Below are 20,929 nucleotides of genomic sequence, written 5' to 3' on the forward strand. Positions count from 1 at the left end.
TTAACGTGGCTTTTTGTCATTGTTCGAGAGAGCAAGAGAGAGAGAGAGAGAGAGTTAGTGAAAGGGGGAGAGAGTCCTCCGCGTTGGAGATTTCCCCGCAGCCCGTTGTCCGTTCCACGGTCCAGTTGCCAATCGATCGGTCGATTCGATACCGGAGTAAAACGAGCGATTTAGTGGCGCGACTCGATTAACCGGCTCCAGTAATCATAGTGAAAGCTATCGTCGGATCTCGGCGACGGACTACCGGGAGGGAAAAGAAATTCGACCGAGTCTTATCTTATCGTTTCCAACCCTCTCGCCCCCTTTTTCCTCCCCGCGTCGTTTCTCTCCTCGATCTCTCCTGGATCTCTCTCTTCTCGGAGGGCTTGTTTGTTCCACTGGCAGGCCGTTTCGAGTGTATCGCGGCCGATGATCGATTAATCCCCGCGGAAACTCGACCGAGGGTTACCTCGTTAAACGCGTTCCAACCCCTCTCGATGGCTTTTCATTTCGATAAAAGCCTTCGAAAACGACGGCAGCCTCTGTAGCCGATTTTTACGATCGACCCACCGACACGATCGATTATAACGATTTTTCGGCAGCCCCGGCTATTAGTTCGAGGATCGACTCGATGGTTTTTCAACGGATTCGGAGGCTCGAGATGCTGTGGAGCACTGCACCATTTTTATTTTGAGAGAGTGGTCCTTCGAGTTAGTGGATCTTCGGCTATGGGGATTGATTATTCGATTTGGCGATTGCGAGTGGTGGTTCTGCGGGGAATTGAGAGGTTTCTGGGATGATTATGGGCTTCTCGGGTGGAGGAAAATTTAATTGCAGTGTGGGAGGGCAGGGAATATTTTCTTTAACATCGAATCCACTGTTAGCCTGTGAGCACTTTAATGGTCGGCTTAGCAAGTTCAAAGATTTTCGAAAACCAATATAATTTATATAATGAAATAAAAATTGAACGACATTTACGGAAACAATCAAATATCATATTAATATATTTTATTTAACAATGAAACGCAATAAAAACTTGAAAGATGATTAATCTATTTTGATTCACATGAATGGCGACGCAAAAACCGATTAATTATACTGTTTTCAACGAAAGCAGCTTTCAAGGAAGTTCCAGGTACTGTTTCCACTGATTTGCAGACTTGCCTGATAAAAAATTGAGCCGCTAAGTACTTATCTTCCGCAAATCCTTCCAACGTTGAATTAAACTGCTCCAAGACGAACAGGTCTGTTCTTCACGACGATATTATTATTAACAGCTTCAGAAATTCCATATGAACGATTGGATACGAAAGTATGATTGTCCTCGGTTATGTCCGTGATCGTTCCCCGCGATTTTATTCCGTGTCGGTGGAATAAACAAGTGGCCTGAGGTCGATCATCGAGTCGCCTTGTCCGCTGTTCTTCTACGAAAGTTTGTGAAACGGAAAGCCGTATCAAAGGGAAGTATCTTTCGACGGTGGAATCGCTTGCCAAGTTATAAATACGAAGAAAAGTTTTAATACGAAGGAGAAGTTCGCGTTTAACTATCGCCGCAAGTTTTTTTTAAAGATTAATTCTTTATCGATCGTGGAGAGCATTGAATTCCATCGTTATATTGTTTTATACGATTCCTCGTACACCTGAGCCAAACTGGAGATGACCAAAACGAGAAAGAAAAATTTTATGTATTTTTCATACTTGATTTGAGAAGATTTCACTATCTCCAGGATCAAAATAAATGGTTCTTCCGCCATCTACTAGAGCTAAACAAAAATTTATTTATTAAAGAATAGATTGGGTGATTTGTCTGCTCCTATAGCTCGTCTGTGATAAAAATACAGAGATACATGGTCTTATTTCACTGTGGCGGATACGCTCGGGGCAACTTAATAAGAAACGAGATTTGAGATTATAAAAATAAATTCAGTAAACGCGCTGGTCGTTGCAGCGAAAGTTTTTAAACTTTTCTTCATCGCGTCCCCTAATAAAAGCTGCACGAATCGTGACTCTCTGCTTCTCTCTGACTCTCTCCCGCGTCCTCTCTTCTTTTGCCTCTCTGCTTTTCTTGCCGGTTTTATTCTAACTGGAAGAAATTAGAGCGTTCAACAAATAAACCCACCGCCGGTGCTCGAGCGAAGTGTTATTCCGCGAGCGGCGCGGAACTTCATTCTGCAAATATTTCTCGCGAAGTTAGGAACTTGCTGGCAGCTTCCCTTCAACTCTTTTCGCCAGGCAAGAGTTCCTAGCTACACATGTACAGTTTGAAAATTAGCGAGTCGGGAGCGGAAGGCAGGAGAGAATGCATCTCCCTGTCTGCAGACGAGAAACTGACGCTACAATCGCTGGTGGAATGTTTATGTCTATTGCATAATTAGCACATTTTTACACCTCGGGTAGGGTCCAACCTGTTATCACTGCTGGCTCTCGTATTTCCGCATTTTTATGTGCGAACGAATTAGATTACCTGCAAAAAGGTTTCATACTGTATTTATGAGATTTATACCACGTTAAATATAATTTGGACACAGCATCATCCTAAACAAAATTGTTTCAATGAAATATTTTAGAGATTAGCCTGTTCGCTACCACCGTCATAAATATGTGACATCCATAATCTGACTGTTCACTTAAAAACAGTAAAATTAATTTTATACACTCTTCGTTGTTTAAAGTCCTAGAAGAATGCATAATTTTCAGAGAATCTGCGACTTCCTTCTGCTAAACTGTTTTAATAATTCAAAATTGGGTTCGTTGCATTTAATAAAACTTTCGAACAAGGAAGGTAAGCAACGAAACAAATGCTGGTAGCGAACGTGTTAAGGATAATCCTATGCCTTCAGTGCTAGATTTATTAAGAATTAAAATAAAAAATTCTTGTTCTTTAGATGTTTATTCTAGAGGGATATTAGCACTTTTAATGAAATTTGGATAATTAATATTGCTATGATGGAAAATTCTTGATTGGATCTTCAAGAAATTAAAGATTCTTAGTATCTCTTAAGCATTTTATTTCTTAAGAATCTTTCATGGAGATTCGTTAGGGAACAGTCCTTATTTATGGAGAATTTATTCTGCGAGACTATTATCTTTTAATAATTCATTAAGGATTTTCTGTAGTAGAAAATGTTATTTATAATTTATGAAGGATTTAGTGGAAAAGCATTATATTTTCATTATTCATGAAGAATGTTAGAATGTTAGAGTGAAGAATGTTGCTGATTATGATTTCATTGGAATATGGTGAAATTGGAAATCAGTAGGTGGGAAGAGAAGATACATTAATATGTAAAAGCATGTAGAAGAACTTAAGGATTTTCGTAATTTCCATTATCAAAAATTTTCAATTTTGCGCCGCCTCCGAAAAGATTGTATTGTATTTAAGTTCATACGTATTCACATAAATTAAATGGAAATTATTTCATACTTTTTAGTGCATTTTTTTTTAGTGCGTTTTGTCGAAGTCGGTTTAATTTTTTTCATTAAAGAACTCTTAGGTACGTATTCATGCTACAAGAATGTTAAAGAGTTTAAGCAGCCGGAGCAAAATGGCCTAAGATCAGGAGTATCTGGTGGACTAACCCGATCGATCTGGCAGAGATTAGGTCCAGAGGCGTTGCCGAAATCGAGTCGGCCGTAGAGCCATCCTGGGGCGGCCCTGCACCGGTCACCGAGTGCAACTGCATTTCTCGCGGCAGTAAAGTCGAGCCTCGACAACACGGTCACGCCGACCTGGAAACGTTCCGGCCGTTATCTCATACGTGACGCCACGTACACAGGATCGCGCGAATAACGCCCCGCCTCGGGAAAGAGGGGGAGGATTTCCACCCCTTACCCCCTCTCTCCACTATCCACCATCTCCCACGCGCTCGATTCCCTACGTTGCAATTTTTTCTACCGCCTCGCGTACCCACTCGTAAAACACTGTTTTTCGTTTTTACGACGCGACTCTCGGGGGCCTCTCCTCTCTTTCTCTCTCTCTCTCTCTCTCCCTCTCGGTAACGCTGAAGGAACTTCTCGTTTCGAGAGGCTTTCCGCTCTATATTCTCCTCTCCATATTCCGGTTTTACGCGGACACTTCCCGTCGCGTCCTGTTTTCGTTCGGCTCGCGCAGATTTGTCCGGCGATTATTGTTTAGCTACCGGAAATCGGATCGATCCCGGGGCACACGGTCATTATTCGAAGCAGCCGGGCTTCAAATGACAAACTCGCATTACAACGACGCGACGCCTGAAACCGGCCCGCAGTAGTTGTTACGATCGCGTTTGCCGAACGTGCTTTGTCGGGTTTGCCGATCGTTAACGAGTCTGCCAATTATTCGACCCTCGCGAACCCCCACCACCAAGGATCGCTCTCAGGCGGCTCGGATGGGAGTGAAATGGTGGGGACGACCTTGAGAGGTGTGATTCGCACGGTGTACAGCGTGACGGTATGCTGTGCTTCCTTCAAGGTTGTCTTGTGCACCTGTTGTTTTTGTGGATTGTATGTTGAACAGGGAGTTGTTGATTTTAATAGAATACGTTTTGTGAATTTCTTGTTGAATTTTAATTTTGTTTTTATGAAAAATGACAGTCTGATACATTTTTATTTTCAAGAGGGCGAGAGTGGCGCAAGAGTTACGATTTCTTTTTGCCGGAGAAAGAAAGCGAAGTGTGCCTTTGACGAACGATTGTCGCGAAGTTTCAGTAGAGTAGTAATTTACTCCGGGCAGTTTATCTGCCGACACATAATTTACCAATCGGCCCCGTTCAGGGAAGTTAAATGTGAATTATTGAATCGTACTCGGGGCGGCGGTGGTGGAATTCGGCGCGAAAAGCGAGCGGTTTCGCCTTAAAATATTACACGTTTCGCAGTTCCGATGACGCACGGTATCATCGTGTCGAGGCAATCAATAATGCCGAATGAATCTGATAATCCTTGCCTATCGGTACCACGGTTCGATCGTGCACTGCCCGTTACCATTATTTATTCGAGAACCCGCCGAGAGAAGCTCTCAGAATAACATTATAAATATTTGTACGCGTCCATTTAGGTTTCGGAACGTTTCATGATATTCACCTTGATTTGATCACCTCTTCCGATCAAAATTTTTGCGTGTTTCCAGACTGATCGAGCTTCCGAATGCAATTTGAATATTCATCTAAAACACTTCCATGATCAATGCGTGACTTTTGCGATCGACGTGTTTAGGGTCGATTCAAAATTACATGTGGAATGTTTTGATATGAATCCCACGTGATTTTAATTCGAATAATAAAGATCAAATAGGAGCCCCTGTGAGTCGTGTCTAAATGAATTTCATTCTTCCCCGGGACACGAATATGCAATATTAAAAGATGAAGAACTATGGTGTTCGTTTAATTAAATTCCTACGCCATCTTTATGGAGTGGAACATAATAAAGTGGGAAAAGGTCCACGAAAATTAATTAAATTAGTTAATTAATTAATAGCCGATATTTTCCGAGACAGTCTGAAGAGATACTACATAAAATTTGGTTATGTCGATTATGGGGTTAAAGAATTAATTATACAGTCACTCGGACTAATATTCGGACGCTCTAAAAAAGACGATAACTTTTTTAATATTATACTATACGATTTGAGCTTTTTTGGGAAGCTAGAGCAATTAGTTTGCTACAGGATGTGAAAAAAATTTTGCAAAAATTGCAGTTGATCGGAATTGTAGAAAAAATACTAAAAGTTTCATTTTACGCTTTTTAATGTGGGCCTATATTGAAAATTTAAAAAATATGTATTGTAGATCTGTGTTTTTTTTACAATTCTTATCAATTGCAATTTTTGCAAAAATTTTGTTTCAGACCCTGTAGTTAATTAATTGCTCTAGCTTTCTAAAAAAGTTCAAATCGTATAGTATAATATTAAAAAAGTTATCGTATTTTTTAGACCGTCCGAATATTAATCGGTGTTACTGTATTATAGTACATCGTATACGTATGTACAGGGTGAACATTATGAAGCGTTACAGACGAATATCTCCAAAAATATCGATTATATGCAGAAATGTTTGAGATGGAAGTTCAGTACCGAGGATGGTGGGATTTTTATTTTTCCCGATGGTAATACACTCCAAGGTAAGGAAAAGGTCACTTTGCTTTTTTAAAATGGAAACACCTAGTTTCTGTATCATGAATCGATAGACTATCGAATTCTGAGTAAAAATGCATTGACCTCCATATGTCCTAAATCCAATAGTTAACGAGATATTATCGAAACAATTTTCTTTCTTCTTTGGATAATATCTCGTTAACTATTAGGTTCAGTACATATGAACACTTTTATATTCAGAATTTGATACTCTATCGATCTATGGTATAAAAAGTAGAACATTCCATTTCAAAAAAGAAAGTTGACCTTGACCTCACCTTGGAGTGTCCACCGGTAAAAATAAAAGCTCCACCGCATGATGCCCCCCTCGGTACTGAACAACTTCCATCTGAAACATTTTTGCGTACAATAGATATTTTTGGAGATATTCGTCTGTAACGCTTTATAATGTTCACCCTGTATACATATTAGGATTATCTTTCACACAGGATGAAGACGAACAACAAATTTTGGGAGAAAAAATATAAGAAGAGCGATAAATTGATTACGAATTTTGATAATTAAAAATCTTCATAAAACGAACGGGGAAGGAGCAAAAAAAATTCTTCATAGAAATCCTTTCCATTGAATAGAGGATCGCCCGTGGTGAAAATAAAATGGGAGGACTTTATTAAATTTTACTGGCGTGCACGATTTTTTGAATTTCACAAATTTGTTCATGCTGTAAGCGTAATTAAACTTTAAAGAAAAATTACAAAAGACAAAATTTCTCTACGATGCAATTGCATTATCAGGATATTATTTTATGTTCAAAAGAGATAATTTTATTACGATATAAAATTGTTTATAAATCGTATACAGTAAGAATTAGAAATGAGTATTGAAGCTTATTGAAGAATAAAAAGTGATTATTGAACCATGTGGCTGTTTTTTTAGAAAGAGAAACAGGGAAGAGGAAAATGAACGATACAACGTTGCGGATCGATCAGGCGCATTCCGCCGGGCAATCAGAAAATATTTTCTTTGTCTAATGAAGCTCGTGTAACGCCGTAACCAAGATAGATTCGAAAATAGGTTGGACAAGAAAGTAACTATCCGAGGGCAGGGAAGCTCGCGTGCCCGAGGCTCGTTTCGCCTCTCCAATTTAATTCCGTTTCCACCATTCTTCGGTGGCCGAGGCACTCGGTGGTGCCTTGATATCATTAAGCCGGCAAATAGTCGCGGTTAATTAAACCTATCCCGCTGGCAAGTTTTTCCTTTATCAAACGATTCATTAATCCGTTTAATTTGAATCCCGCGCATACAGTCGAATTCTCGACAGAAACCTCAAGGAAAACGAGAACTCTTACAATTTTGCTATACAGGATTAGGTTAGGCTAACCTAACGTTATCACCTCAAAGGTCTTTGTTGTTTCCAAAGATACATTAAATGTCTTGAGGACAAAGTTGAATAGCAAAATGGTGCTCATACGATACCAAACTAATTTTTGTTTCATGTAATCTTTTTTAGAGATATCAGGGTCACCTTCATTTTTTTAAATGGAACCACCCTTTTTTAAATATCTACAATGATAGTCCCTTTCATTACGAATTCAGTGACTATAATTACTTAAGGTCATTCAAGGTCACGGACAGAAAGGACGTCCTGCAGACGTTTAATTTATCTTTGAAAACAACAAAGATATATGAGGTGATAACGTTAGGTGACTCACCCTGTCTACATATATTCGCACAACTTGTGCAGAACAGGATGATCCGTAACACCGTTGTCAATTTTATCTATAATATAATGCACGCGACCGTATAGGACACGATAAAACGAAGAGGGATCGTAAACGAATTTTATTCGGGATGCAATATCGTCAGCTTTTAATCGAAGAAGTAAATTTCCAGTTAATTTGGGTTTTCGAGAATAAACCGGTGTGTATAAACATTTACGAGCCATTGTAAAGAATGAACATATCAACGATATAAACTCGGGACAAAAATATCAACCGATACGATAGCGTCGCCGAAACGATATTCTGCTAGCTAGTTTTAACAGAGCGTCACAGAAATTTCCGTTCGCCATAGTATGGCTCGTTATAGTTTCGTCTGAGCACGACGTTTTGTTTATCTCGTTTCCCTAAATATTCTACGATTTTCAATTTTATTTTAATCAGGACTAGCATTATGCAAACAATATTTATTTCGCACGACGATCCGGAGTCAACGAATCGTCGAAGAATTTCAACGAATTAGCTTTCTGCATTGGAACGTATGATAACTCACCGATTTGCTGACAACAAAATATCGAATCAACCGTTGTCCCGATCAAAACCCAACGACCGGTCTCTGTGATCCTCGGTTTTCGACGGACCCACCCCATCAATTCATGTTTCTTGTCGTCGAGAGAGAGAGAGTCCCGAGTCTCTCATCCCCCTTGATTTTCGTTCGAGCCACGGATTTCGGGCGAGAGAGAGAGCGAGAGAGAAAGAGAGAGAGTCGAATGATTGATTCAGCCGATTGTTTGCCGAGCGTTCCCCCGCGTTATTATTGATTTACCTGCAACACAAACAGAAACACGATCAACGGCACCGCGGAATAGAGGGTTCCGTTTAGCACGGTCTTCATGACGATCAGACAGCCCCGGGCGTTCAGGCTTTCGTAAGTGGAATTCTGTTCAGTATTTGGCAGCTGAAGAGGATCGTGATAGCAGGGGCCCTTTACGTCCGATCGACAGCAACTCCATGGCACCACCGGCGGCGTCACGCGACCGTCCAACTCCGCGTACCTGAAACAGGATTCCTACGTGTCACATCCCGTGATCACGTTTCAACTCCCCCACCTCCCTTTCAAACCCCTTCTACAACCAGCCAAACAAACCCCGGGACTTGTTCTAAAGAATCGCAACAATGGAAACATCCTGGAAACTACGCTCGCAGTTTGTTGCGCCCCGGCCACACACTTCATCATCGGACTGTAGATTTTTATACTGTTACAAGCACCGTGGTACGTGTCGCGTTTGAACCGGCTGTGGAGCCTCCATTATCCGAACCTACGATAGCTGAATTCTTTATCTCACTGTCCCCCTGTCGAACAACTCACAATCAGTCGAAAAACAAGTCACATTAAACCCGTGGATCTTCGTGTGGATCTGCATGTGTGACGACGATGTGTGCAGGTCACGTGCAAAAATGGGAGACTACTCGAGCAACCGGAAGTTTCCGTGGGTGCAAAGTGCACCGAGGACAGTTCCGTGGGTCGAAACGCAGCCGAGAGACGGATCACCGATCGGCATTCCGCAAGTTGTTGAACTTGCTAATTCGAACTGGTCCACGAACATGTCCGCGAAGTCTGGAATGAGCTGCGAGGCGTGTCGCGTGTCTCTCCGGCTGCTGGCCGGTTTCTCGACGGTGGCTTTCGGCAAAGTTCTCGCTTCGGTGAAAAGTGACGTAGGTCTGTTCTCGGGTCCGATACGCTGGCTGGTTTCGGGTGATTAAACGCTTCACCATCGATCTATCGTTTCCCCGTTTCATAAAACTGTACCAGCGCCGTCGTAATTTTCATTTAAATCCACTATCATCCATACGAGCACGCTGTTCACGTAGTTAAAGATTGCTTCAACTTAATTTCGATCATAATTGGACATTCTATCGTTCCCGCAAAAATTATTCGTTTGTAATTCCGCACCTTTTGATTGAATCCTATTTCTGTCTTGCCATTTATAAGAAGAAGAAACTTTGGTTTGGTTTCAAGGTGTTATTTGGTGACCACCCGGTATAGTATAATATCTGTTGACTTTATAGGCTCGATGGTGGCGATTGACACTCCGGTATGGCTGCGGTGTCGAGGAGGAGGCGACCGGTGATCGATCCATGCCGAGGTATAATTCTGCAATTAACATAACGAGAAATCGATAACCCACTGCTCTACCTGCGATTACCAGCCGCGACACAAAGGCTTCTGTTCAGAACGCGCTATTAACCCTTTATTATTGAACGTATTACCGCGGGGCCCTGGGAGGATGGAGTATACGGATAGGTGAGGGGCATAATGTGCGCGTACATCAGTATCCAGAAACCTAACTATTAGGCAATTACTGGGTAACTACAGCGAGCAACACGGTACGATCGAAAACTAAACAGGTTTGCAGTAAACAGCGCTTCGGGAGTCAGAGTGTCAAGAAGAGTACAGGGGATGCTGGGACAAGATCGAGTCATTGCATCGATGCTGTCATTGTTTATTTCGCGATGTTGTGCTTCCATATTGTGCAACATAGACTGCTACATTCTGGAGCAATCTTTTCTTAGTCTACAACACCCTCATCTACATTGACACGTACGTTAGGGCTCGCGAAACGTATTTCGATTGCAATTCGGCCGCGAAGTATCAGCGTCCATTAGCACGTTGATTGCTAGCATGGTATTCCATAAAAATTACCAATAAACCGCACACCCGCTTCCCCCATCCACTTGGTAATAAGCAGAAAGTTCGAAATTAACGTTTCCGACGGTGTTCACTTGCCAACGTTATCGAACTTTCGGAAGTTTAATCAAATTTCTGCCCAGCTTTTGAGGTGTACAAAGCAGCGACCTAATATTTTCACTACAGTTCGTTGCTTGCTCCTAAGGTAATCACGAGTTCTGTACACTCTCAATTATAGCGCTTGCCATTGTTCTGGGACCTTGTGCACCTTATTTTTCCAGCAGAGTAGTGGAGGCTGCAGCAAAAGATTATTCAGCTGGAACCCCACAAAATCATAGGATCGTTACAAAAATATGTTTGGAAAAAGTTGTTGTATTTATTATTAAGTTATTAATAAAATAAAGGAACTCTGAAACTTTTGATCGCCAGAACACTGTTTCAACCTCATCTACAAAGGTAATTTACTATAAAAGACTGAAACCTCCAATTTCATCATTAATATTCCATCAACCCCACCCACACCACCCAGCTTTAAGAAAGTGTCTAGCAAATACATTTTAAGACTTCACGACCACTATCAAAATGTTCCAACCCTCTCCATTAAAGTGATCATCATGAAAAAGGAAACAGGAAAGGTAGAGACTAAAAATTCTAATTTTATCACACAAGTTCTACTCGTTCTTACTACAGTCCTCAACACATTGTTTGCGACCCGTTTTTTCATCAGTCCAGTCGCGAAATGATTAATAATATAATTATGACTTACCCGGCGCCTAACTTTTACTGTACAACGCGTTTTAAGAGTCTCCGGCTCTCTACCAACAGTGGTGTGAAAGACGCGTTTTAGCGTCTCCCGCCAACAATTGTGTAATATTAAAATAGCTTAAAAATTAACATTTTAGAGCTCCTCTCACCCTAATGAATCTTTCAACCTCTTGTAGAAGGCTGATTCCAATAAACCACGAGGCAATGTCTCTACCCGGACTCCTAAAAATTTATCAACCCCAACAGGCTACTTAGCAGGTAGAGGGGGTTGAAAAAGTGGGCAAATGGAGCGAAAGGGTCTAGGAATACATCGGGTAACATATCACTGTCCCCGTTATCGTTTCCCAGGTACAAGGAAAATGGAGAACACTTCCAGGTGGGCGTACCCAAAGAGGTGGATCGCGTAAAAGCACGAGCAGCCCCCTTCGCAAACGATCCAAGGGGTCTGGGGACCGGAAGTGGAGGGCCCAAGACTAGACCACGTGGAAATAATCTAGGAGCACTCTGCCTGCAGCGTTTTAAATCCTTTCCCACCGCGGGGAAGGCGTGGACTGTCGGACGGGGGTTGGATTCCGAGGGGAAAGAGAAACGGGGACGCTGCTGTCTCGTTCCAACTCCCTGTGTTCCAAAGGTTGGTTTCCTTTCGGGGATCTTCCCGATAAAATTCTAAGGAGTACCGATCTTGGTATTTTAACGCTTTCGGAAAACCATGCTCGCAAGCATAATTCGAACATCCTTCCTTACCTCCTTCGTCCTGAGCCGCACTCTCTCACGCGTGAAAATTTCGTATCCGGCGAGTGTGTAGTTGTAATTAAAATCCCGGCATACTTTCTGCGCTCCCATTAAAGTTCCTCGGAAATTCGCACGGAGTCGGGGAGCGCGAGATATTGTAATTATTATCGTAGGCTGCAAGATGGCCAACACGTTGCAACTTTCGTTTAATAATTTGGACCAAAAATTGCCTTTGGAATTTTGTTTGTTAGTTAAATTAGTACACCTGGATTATTAAAATGATTGAAATCGTCAACTGAGTAAGGTCAGGTAAAATGTTACAAATTATTCGATGAATGTGCAACAATTAAATTCGTGTCCAGATGAATTTTTTGGGTGATAAATTGGTAATTGGTTGACCATCGACGAGCCGCGTCGATAATTGCATGCGATAAGACGGCCGTCGACTGCGCACAGATGTGGAAATCAAGCGGAACGATAATGGCAGACAAGAACGGCTGGGATATATAGATTTTATGATGTCAATGTCGATGCCGGCACCGATACCAAGCCCCGATTGTCCCCGAATAATTAACTGATAATTACCTCAAGATATCCGGGGAATCTAGCACAAGAAGCTCCCTCCGCAGCCAGTACGTCTTGTGCCAATCGTCGGATGAATCTATTCCGCAGCATCGCATGTGCACCTGCAGACTGTCTATCCTCCGTTTCCACGTCACGTCTGAGAAGTACCTCTTCATGCCTGCTGACAGAATGGCAACCGTCATTTCTGGAATAATTATTTCGATGCTTCGTTCCTGCGCAAAATTTCATTTTACACTGCTCGCGATGCAAATTCGATCAATTTTAACACGCTTTCGAATTTTAGACATAAGCGATCGTAAAATGCAATGTTTTTTTAGAACCATCAAGACAGCAAAAATAAGTCTGTAATAATGTATGCTTGAACATATTGCAAAAAGTTTTCTAACTGCATGTTATATACAGTGAGCCATGAAAGTGTTCGAACGCCCTTTAATACAGAATAACTTTTTTGTAATTGATCGAAACGACCTGATTTTTTATAATTAATTAGAAGCATTGGTTTACGAAATGATATGCAAGAAAGATTTTCCGAAAATTATAATTTACAAGGTTACATGCAAAAATAAAAAAGGTACTTTTTAAAACTTTTTCATTTGGCTCCTTAATGAAAATTTAAAATATATGTTTCGTGCATCTTTCGATGCGTGTCGTTTTTTCCTGCATCAACCGATCTCGGCGAAATTTTCAGCATGTGTACAACTAACATAGATCTGCAAAATATATATTTTAAATTTTCATCAAGGGCCCAAATAAAAAAGTTTTAAAAAATGCCTTTTTTATTTTTACATGTAACCTTGTAAATTATCATTTTTGGAAAATCTTTTCTGCATATCATTTCGTAAACCAATGCTTCTAATTGATTAGAAAAAATCAGGTCGCGTTTGGAACAATTATAAAAAAGTTATTCTGTTTTAAACGGAGTTTGAATACTTTCGTGGCACACTGTAGATATCCTACAATAAATTTCCAAATACAACCTAGAAGAATTCCTTTAAAAAATTATGTAAACCAACTCGGTTAAAAACAGCCCCGCCCCCCCCCATTATGGATAAATTAAAATACTTCAGAAGCAAACTAGAACACCGACAGCTGAATTTGAAATATTCTTCTCGTGCACAAAAATTATTACACCATAAATTCTCTCAAATCACTCACAATGCGAAACTAGTACGTTCTGGGAAGTACTAATGATTCCTCAAAAAATCACGATCAAAGTCGATCGTTCCCAACGTCAGAAGTCTGCCTGAAGTACAAATTATGTTTCCTTTCAGACGGTTTGCGCGCCGATGGAGTTTGACAAGCGTCCCGAAGCAGTGAAGTTCCGGTTCCCGATGCGATCTGCGACTAATTACGCGATGAAGAGTCGCGTACGTGCACGATTGCGAGGGAGACGAGCCTGCTGGAATCTCGTAGGGTTTGCGAGGGAGCTTTAGGGTCGAAGTTCTTCGGCGCGACGGAATCCTAAGCGCCGCGGAACGTTGCGGGGAGAATAGAGAGTGCCGATTACAGAGTGCCCCGAGTGTCTTCGAGATTTACGTCGAGAGACTGCATCGAAAAGCACCTAACTGGAGCTGCAGGTGCATTCGACAGTGTTCTGTCACGCGTCCGACTAAATTCACGGGTCATTGAATATTCTTAAGTGGCCCTACACGATCAATAATATTGTCAATATTCGCGTGAATATTAACGGAGGACCAAATTGATGGAAATATTGATCGTCTAGGAGTATATTTAAGCGTCCTCTCAATAGTGACGGATATTGATAGAAAATTATATTTTTTGACAATATTGAAGAACCGTTTGAACGTCTAGGAGGTTTATTGTCAATATTTCCTTCAATATCAGTTGCTTGTGTGTACGTGACGGCGCAACGTGAGGACGACGGCGAATTTCTCCGCTCCGTGAATCTATTTACAATTTAGTGAAACAAACTTTCTATGACAGCGTTATTAGACTCTGGTAGCCCTGTAAGTTTTGTTAAAGAAAATTTTGTACCGAAAGATATTCCTAGAATTACACTATGGAATATCTGAATATTGCATCTCAGTGCTTGTGTTATTACTTCGCAGGTTTCTATAACGATGTTTTCCAATGTCCGAGAGGCGATTGCACACATAAACTTCATGTTTTTCAAATCCATTCCAGACGCTAGGTATCTGAATGTTATAGAAAGTCTTTGTTTTGCAGGGATAGCTTCGCGCATAACAGTGTCTTTTTCTGGATGTTGGGCCTAACTAGCTTTAATAAAGTTTGAAAGCCTTCTTCGTCCATTCGAAGAAAATTTTTGTAGTCGTCCGGTTCTGTAGAACGCAAAAAATTCTGCAAATGTTCGTGTTCCGGCCAACCGATACGCATCCGATCCGCTTTACCGACTTCGCGTAGCCGCGATCGGGTGACGTCGCGTCGTCGAGGCGCCCCCCACTTTGCGTTCGCGAAACGCGTGAATTCGGCAGCGGATCGGATCACTTTGGTCACGTCTTCGTCTCGTTTCATTATCGTCACAACGTTTTGTACCGTCCGTTTCGAGTACCTCCAGGGTATACTTATTTTTTTCTAGTTACACCGCAGGTATACCCCCTTGTTGTTCCGCTGGTACTCGACGCTATCCTTGCAATAAGGGTATACCTAATTTCTCGTTTGCACCGCTCTCTTTAACGGCAACCGCTTATACATGTCTATCGTTCGTATCACCGCCTTCGTCTAGCCGTTAACCATCGTCTCGTTCTCGTATCGTCATACCGCATTCGCGTCGCGTATTGTTTATTCATTCAGTATGGTTGCGTATTCTGTATAAATGTGTTCATTAAACAGTGTGTTAATACAAGTCTAGTGTTCTCCTCTCCCACTCACGATCAATCTCAGATTCGCGTATCCAATCTCTAACAGTTCATGTGTAAAGCGGCTCCTCAGCTTGTACCACTCTTTGGACCAGCGTCTATTTTTCTTTCTCTTTGATTTTTTTTTTGTTCGTACAGTGAAAGAGTCAATGCTAGAAAACTCGAATCCGAACTGGAAGACATTTCGAAATTCACAACAAAAACCATTATTATTTTTGCCAGAAGCAAAATATATATTCGCGCCAATATTGATGCGAATATTGACAATATTATTGATCGTGTAGGGGCCACTTTAAGTATCGCCGTCAATTTCATTACGGTGTTAAACACGGGTCAAAAGTGTCATAAAATTTTAGAAAATCAGTGGATGCAGAAATAATTTTTTTTAAAGGGTTCAAAATGATCTTCATATATTGTATGTTAGTTTAACCAGAAGTCACAGTAGTTTGCTGAATAAAAATGAGTTTCTTCGATTCGATTATTTCATCGAATAAAAATGACTGACCGAGTTTGATTGATTTGCCTGATTTATGGTTGACCTAGTCCACGTGCCCGCCTACTATTTGCAGGAAGATGTTGTGTAATATTTTGTTAAATTGAGAGGCTTCGTGGTGAATGCTGAGAATAGAATTTTATCGCTGAAACATTGTAAACAGCGTATAAAATACTTAATAACTAGAACAGCTGATAAAACTGCGAGCAATTTGTTTACAAGCTGCGATACCGCAGCGTTTCCTTTACCGATTATCGATAGTGGAAACGTGGACACGTGTCCGGCCCGGCACGTACCTATAATTGGCATGGTCGATATTTAATTAATTCGACAGCGGCTTTTTAATTAATTTGATGGCTCCGCGACTTCGACCGCGGAACGGAAATTTCAATTTCCCTCGGACTCTTCCCAGTGGCGTGCGACCCGGAATTTCGGTTTCCTGCTCTGATGAATTTCTGATAGGATATAAAATATCGGAAAGTCATACGTTAATGTGAAATATTCCGTGTGTATTACCGCAAGCCAGACCGCAGTCCCGTCGAAAATTTGATAGCGTTTCAACCGTGAATACCGTTCACCGCCAGCCAGAAGATAAAGTGGCATTGCCGAACAATTGAGATTCATGCGATCGCACGCGGTGTGCCACGGTCTTTCATTTTTCTTGATACCTTTTCCTCATTCTTCGTTACGTTCGCGCCGCTGCTTTTCTTAAGCCCTGAGCTCGCTTTTTAATTCCCTAAAATTGTTCACTGAAAAAAATGTACACACCTTAACAAAAGTATAATAAAAATATACATTAAGTTTGAAATTAATCAGGCACACCTTTCCATCTCTAAACGAATGTGAAACGCTCAAAGTCTTATTGTAAAGTCTCGATTAATTTTCGTTTTCAAATTATGTCGGGAAACCACTTGATTGAGATTTGAATGATTAATAGAGGCTCAAAGAGAGAGCGAGAGGGTGGGACACAGAGAGGGAAGAGATGGTTTGGATTCGTTGGTAATAATCATGGCGCAAAATCTTCTCGATAGACGAGAACGGCAAGCATGTTTGTGTGGCGTTAACGTCATGCACGGGAACGCACCGATCGTCTCTACGGCAGACAGATGGTGAAAACGGCACGCCGCGAAGTAGTGTCCCGGCATAATATGCAAATCGGCGGTCGAAGCCGCCACCCGGTACGTCCCGTGGAAATTACTGATGGAAATCTCGTTTAGTGTCTACCTACTTAATGAATAGATACGGCACGACTGGATTCTCTTCGAAATTCGAAACGTTTGCTCGCGATAAACTACGCTCTGACGCTCTCGCGTACCGCATCGCTGATAGCTAAATACAGCCTGATGATCTCTTGATGATAACGCCGGTCTGCGCTGTGATTTCTATTAGTGATTCACCAGAAAAACATTCACGAGATTCCGTGAATTAATTATGGACGTTTCTGCCATCGATAATCTATTGCGTTAGTCTCCAGAAATTATAGATTTATTTCTTAATATGAATTTTAGTAAAGTTCTTACTTAGAAATAATTGATTCGGTAAATGAAAATTAATCGTACCTTCAAGAAGTGTCTCTCGCACCTGAAGCACCAATTGTTCCGCAGTCGAGAAGCATATACTAGCCATGAAGCCCCCCACCAGGGTCATCAATGTCCCCACCATTGTCCAAACAAACAATCTGAAGTTCCAGGATCTGAAAAAATAAATTATCCTCACCCTAACCAGTATAAACATAAATCCAACGTCCTTGGGGATTACTGGTAATTTGTTGTCAAGTGGATGGAATTTTTTCTCTGAAAACATTGTGATGTTTAAAATAGGGTGTTATAATACCTGCACATCATTTTTTAATCTTCCTTCGCAATGTACTCGTTGCACAGCTAGTAAAGCATATTTTTCTATTTTGCTGCTCAGTGTTTTAATATTAAAGGATTAAATAAAATTGAATTAAAAAATCCGCTATCCCGTCAAACAAATTATATTTTATATTTTACCTTCACACCGATTTTAATAACATTCTACCTCATAATATAATTTTTTATTATCTCTCGCAGAGAGAGAGAGAGAGAGAGAGAGAGAGAGAGAGAGAGAGAGAGAGAGAGAGAGAGAGAGAGAGAGAGAGAGAGAGAGAGAGAGAGAGAGAATACATACTAATTTTATTTCTACCTTAAGGAAGCTTCCATTTATTAGAATTACTTTTTCCTCGTCGCAGTTCTAACAAAACAACCCGAAAGAGAGAAAATTTGCATAAAGTTATCATTCCAGCATCGAATTCCGTTGGCCAAAACATCGTAGAAAGTAAAAGGGTGCTCGATCGTTAGCACCAGTTCGTTTCCACCCTCCGCGGAGCTAATTTAAAACCCACCGAGACTAATTCCGCCACCCTTCCAATTTCCCAGAGGCCGTATATCGAGCTACGGTAGGCGAGAGAGAGAAAGAGAAAGAGTAGACGCGAAAATCTCTGCCCGCGAACGAAACCGCAAAGATACGTTAACGAGGCACGGCTAATTAAAACAAATGAACCACCGCCGCCGTGGAATTACTTTGAAAATTCTGACAAATCGATCGGCCTTCGGCGACCGGACCGTTTCCAATCCGCGTCCGTCTCTGTTCACGACCTTTGGAATTAAGAAAAACACCGTTGGGAACGGGCCTTTCTCCCCTTGCCGCAATCTTGGTCCTTGTTCCTTTCATTCGTCGTTTCTCGCTCTATTTATTTCCGTTTTCATCGCTCGGGGATTTTGATTCCTCGATTCCTTCGTTCCCGTTCACTTTTCAGAAAAGTCTCCCTTCTATTTATTCTTTTCTCACAGCTGTAATCCGTATTTTTATTTCAAATTTTCTTGGTTGTTAAAAAATGGATGGGCCCTTTTCTGATTATTTAAAACGCATAGTCTATAACAATTTTTAAGTGGCCACCTGTTAGAATTCGAGTCGTCATTATTTCAAATTTTTAAAATTTACACATCATTGCATTTATACAAAATTCTAAAACTTTGAGGGTCAATTTCAATCCTATTACTTCTTCTAAAAGGATTGAAGAAAATGTTCTCCAGGTTCAGGTACTCGATTGTTTTGCACTCGAACTTTTTCTAGGGGGTTTTCTAGGGTTTTCTGGGAGGATGTCTTTTGAGAGGGATGCATTGTGTATATTCATGGACGCCTGATACCCGGCCTGCCAATTAATTGCATTTACGGGTGCCTGGCCGACCCTAATGAATGCTCTCGAGGCCGGTGAATTTCACTTGGCCGCCGCGCGGTTTCCCGGCCGAGAAATCTGCACGGTCTCGCCGTGCTCGCATTAACCGATTTACGCGGCGAGTCGCGGGCCCCGATCCGGCTGATTCGCAATTTACCCGGCATTCTGCGACGAAATTTTGCGTAAACGCGCGCGCCGCGTACTCCCCCGCACTTTGTCCCGGCCGCCATTCACGCACTTTAATTACGCCCATTCGGCGAACAACTCTCCGATCTTGTGAGCGGAAGCGCTATAATCTGCCCGTGATAATTGCCCGTTTAATTTAGTAACGAACGCGCATTTTGCTCCGGTTCAATTCAAGGAAAATCCAAAAAGAACGACTCATCTCCTTTCGATAGTGTATAAGTAATTAAACTATGAATTTTTGTGTAAAACATTTACGCTAACAGTTTATTAATTCGTTGGTGTATTTTTTGTAAAATAAAATATTATATTATGCTTTTACGTACAACAAAAGCATATTTAAAAGCCTGATAGAAGCGTTGTTAATGTTCATTCCGACCAAAAATACAATAACGATTGAAACCAGATTGCAAAGAATGAATTACCGATTTTATTCGGGACGCCTGGCCAGTGGCGCACCTATTCTACCTGGTTCAGCTAGAATCACGTTTTGTATAACCGCTGGCGATTTCAAGCGCTGATTCTATAAAGTGGTAATTCTAAAAAGCAGGGACCCTAACTGTTATAACCAAAAAGAACTAAAAACCAAAAAGACTAAAATCGTATTGGTTACGAATAATGATTATAAGTAACCGAAATTTGTTTCTCTTGTTGGTAAATGTTAACGTTGAGAGAAATCCATTCCGATCGCTCATAACAATTGTCGATGAGAGAAATTTATTTTGATCGCTTATAACAGTTATTAATGAGAGAAGTTTATTTCGATCGCTCATCATCAGTTTTTCTTCATCGATAACAGTTATCGAAGAGGATCCAATTTTTTGGACACTGATAAATGTTACTTGTAACCAAAAAGTATAAAAATCGATATTTTTTAATCATTCTGTTCTTCGAATTTTTTTCTTCATATATTGTGTAGTTTATCTTAAATTTCAATAATAATCAATTTTTTATTCATTATTTTTATCGTAGAAAATTTTAGAATAACTGTTATCTTTGGTCGCTACTAAAAAGAGTTAAATCTAGCCCGAGTACAAGATAAGAATAATTGACAATGTTAAAAAAAATGTATTCATTGTATCTTTCACCAATTTGTAAAAAAAGCAATCGAGGAAATGGGCTCGAGGTTCATTGTCCAACACTTTTCTGCACACTTACCCTTCGGCAAAGTGAAAATAATTATAGCACAGCTTCAGACCCATCAGGTTATGAATGAAAACATACAGCCCATACATCGTCAACGTCTTCGATACCAGATCGAACAAATTTCTGCCTTCGAATCCCAATTGTCCGCCAATAGTGTACATGGTCAACACTCCAATGGTAAATAGAACAAGTCCAATGAGCCCGATCGACAAGATCCCGAGGATCAGGAAACGATGGAGACGTTTCCTCTCTTGACACGTGAACCTGACGGTTCCGATCGCCATCTTCAATCTCCTCGGACTGTGTACTCTTTTGTTCTGGCGACCAGCGAAACCGCTGTGACGCCATCATTCTGGATCTGTCATCTTCATGGCCAATTAGTTCGTTCGGTGTCGCTTGATTCGTTTAGAATTCTGCCGCGCGTCAGGGGCGGTTTGTTCCCGGCTAAGGATCCGGAATTTCCTCATTCCCGCGGCGGAAACTGTCCTCGCCGAGGTATTTCTACGGCATCCAGGGAGCCTTGGGTACTCTGCTTCATC

At 41.2% G+C, this 20,929-nt stretch overlaps 1 protein-coding gene across 1 annotated transcript; it reads right to left on the reverse strand.

Moving 5' to 3' along the window:
• Positions 1-300: 300 nt before the first annotated feature.
• LOC143216381 (peripherin-2) lies at positions 301-20,647 on the reverse strand. Its single transcript, XM_076439355.1, has 6 exons — positions 20,403-20,647; positions 17,422-17,555; positions 12,533-12,689; positions 8,588-8,816; positions 3,559-3,708; positions 301-1,403 (listed from the first exon to the last, which is right to left on the reverse strand). Exons 1-6 carry the CDS (start codon positions 20,549-20,551, stop codon positions 1,335-1,337), a joined length of 888 nt encoding a protein of 295 aa, XP_076295470.1. The 5' UTR covers positions 20,552-20,647; the 3' UTR covers positions 301-1,334.
• Positions 20,648-20,929: the final 282 nt, after the last annotated feature.

The sequence above is a fragment of the Lasioglossum baleicum genome, chromosome 15 (assembly GCF_051020765.1).
Source record: "Lasioglossum baleicum chromosome 15, iyLasBale1, whole genome shotgun sequence".
Taxonomy (NCBI): domain Eukaryota; kingdom Metazoa; phylum Arthropoda; class Insecta; order Hymenoptera; family Halictidae; genus Lasioglossum; species Lasioglossum baleicum.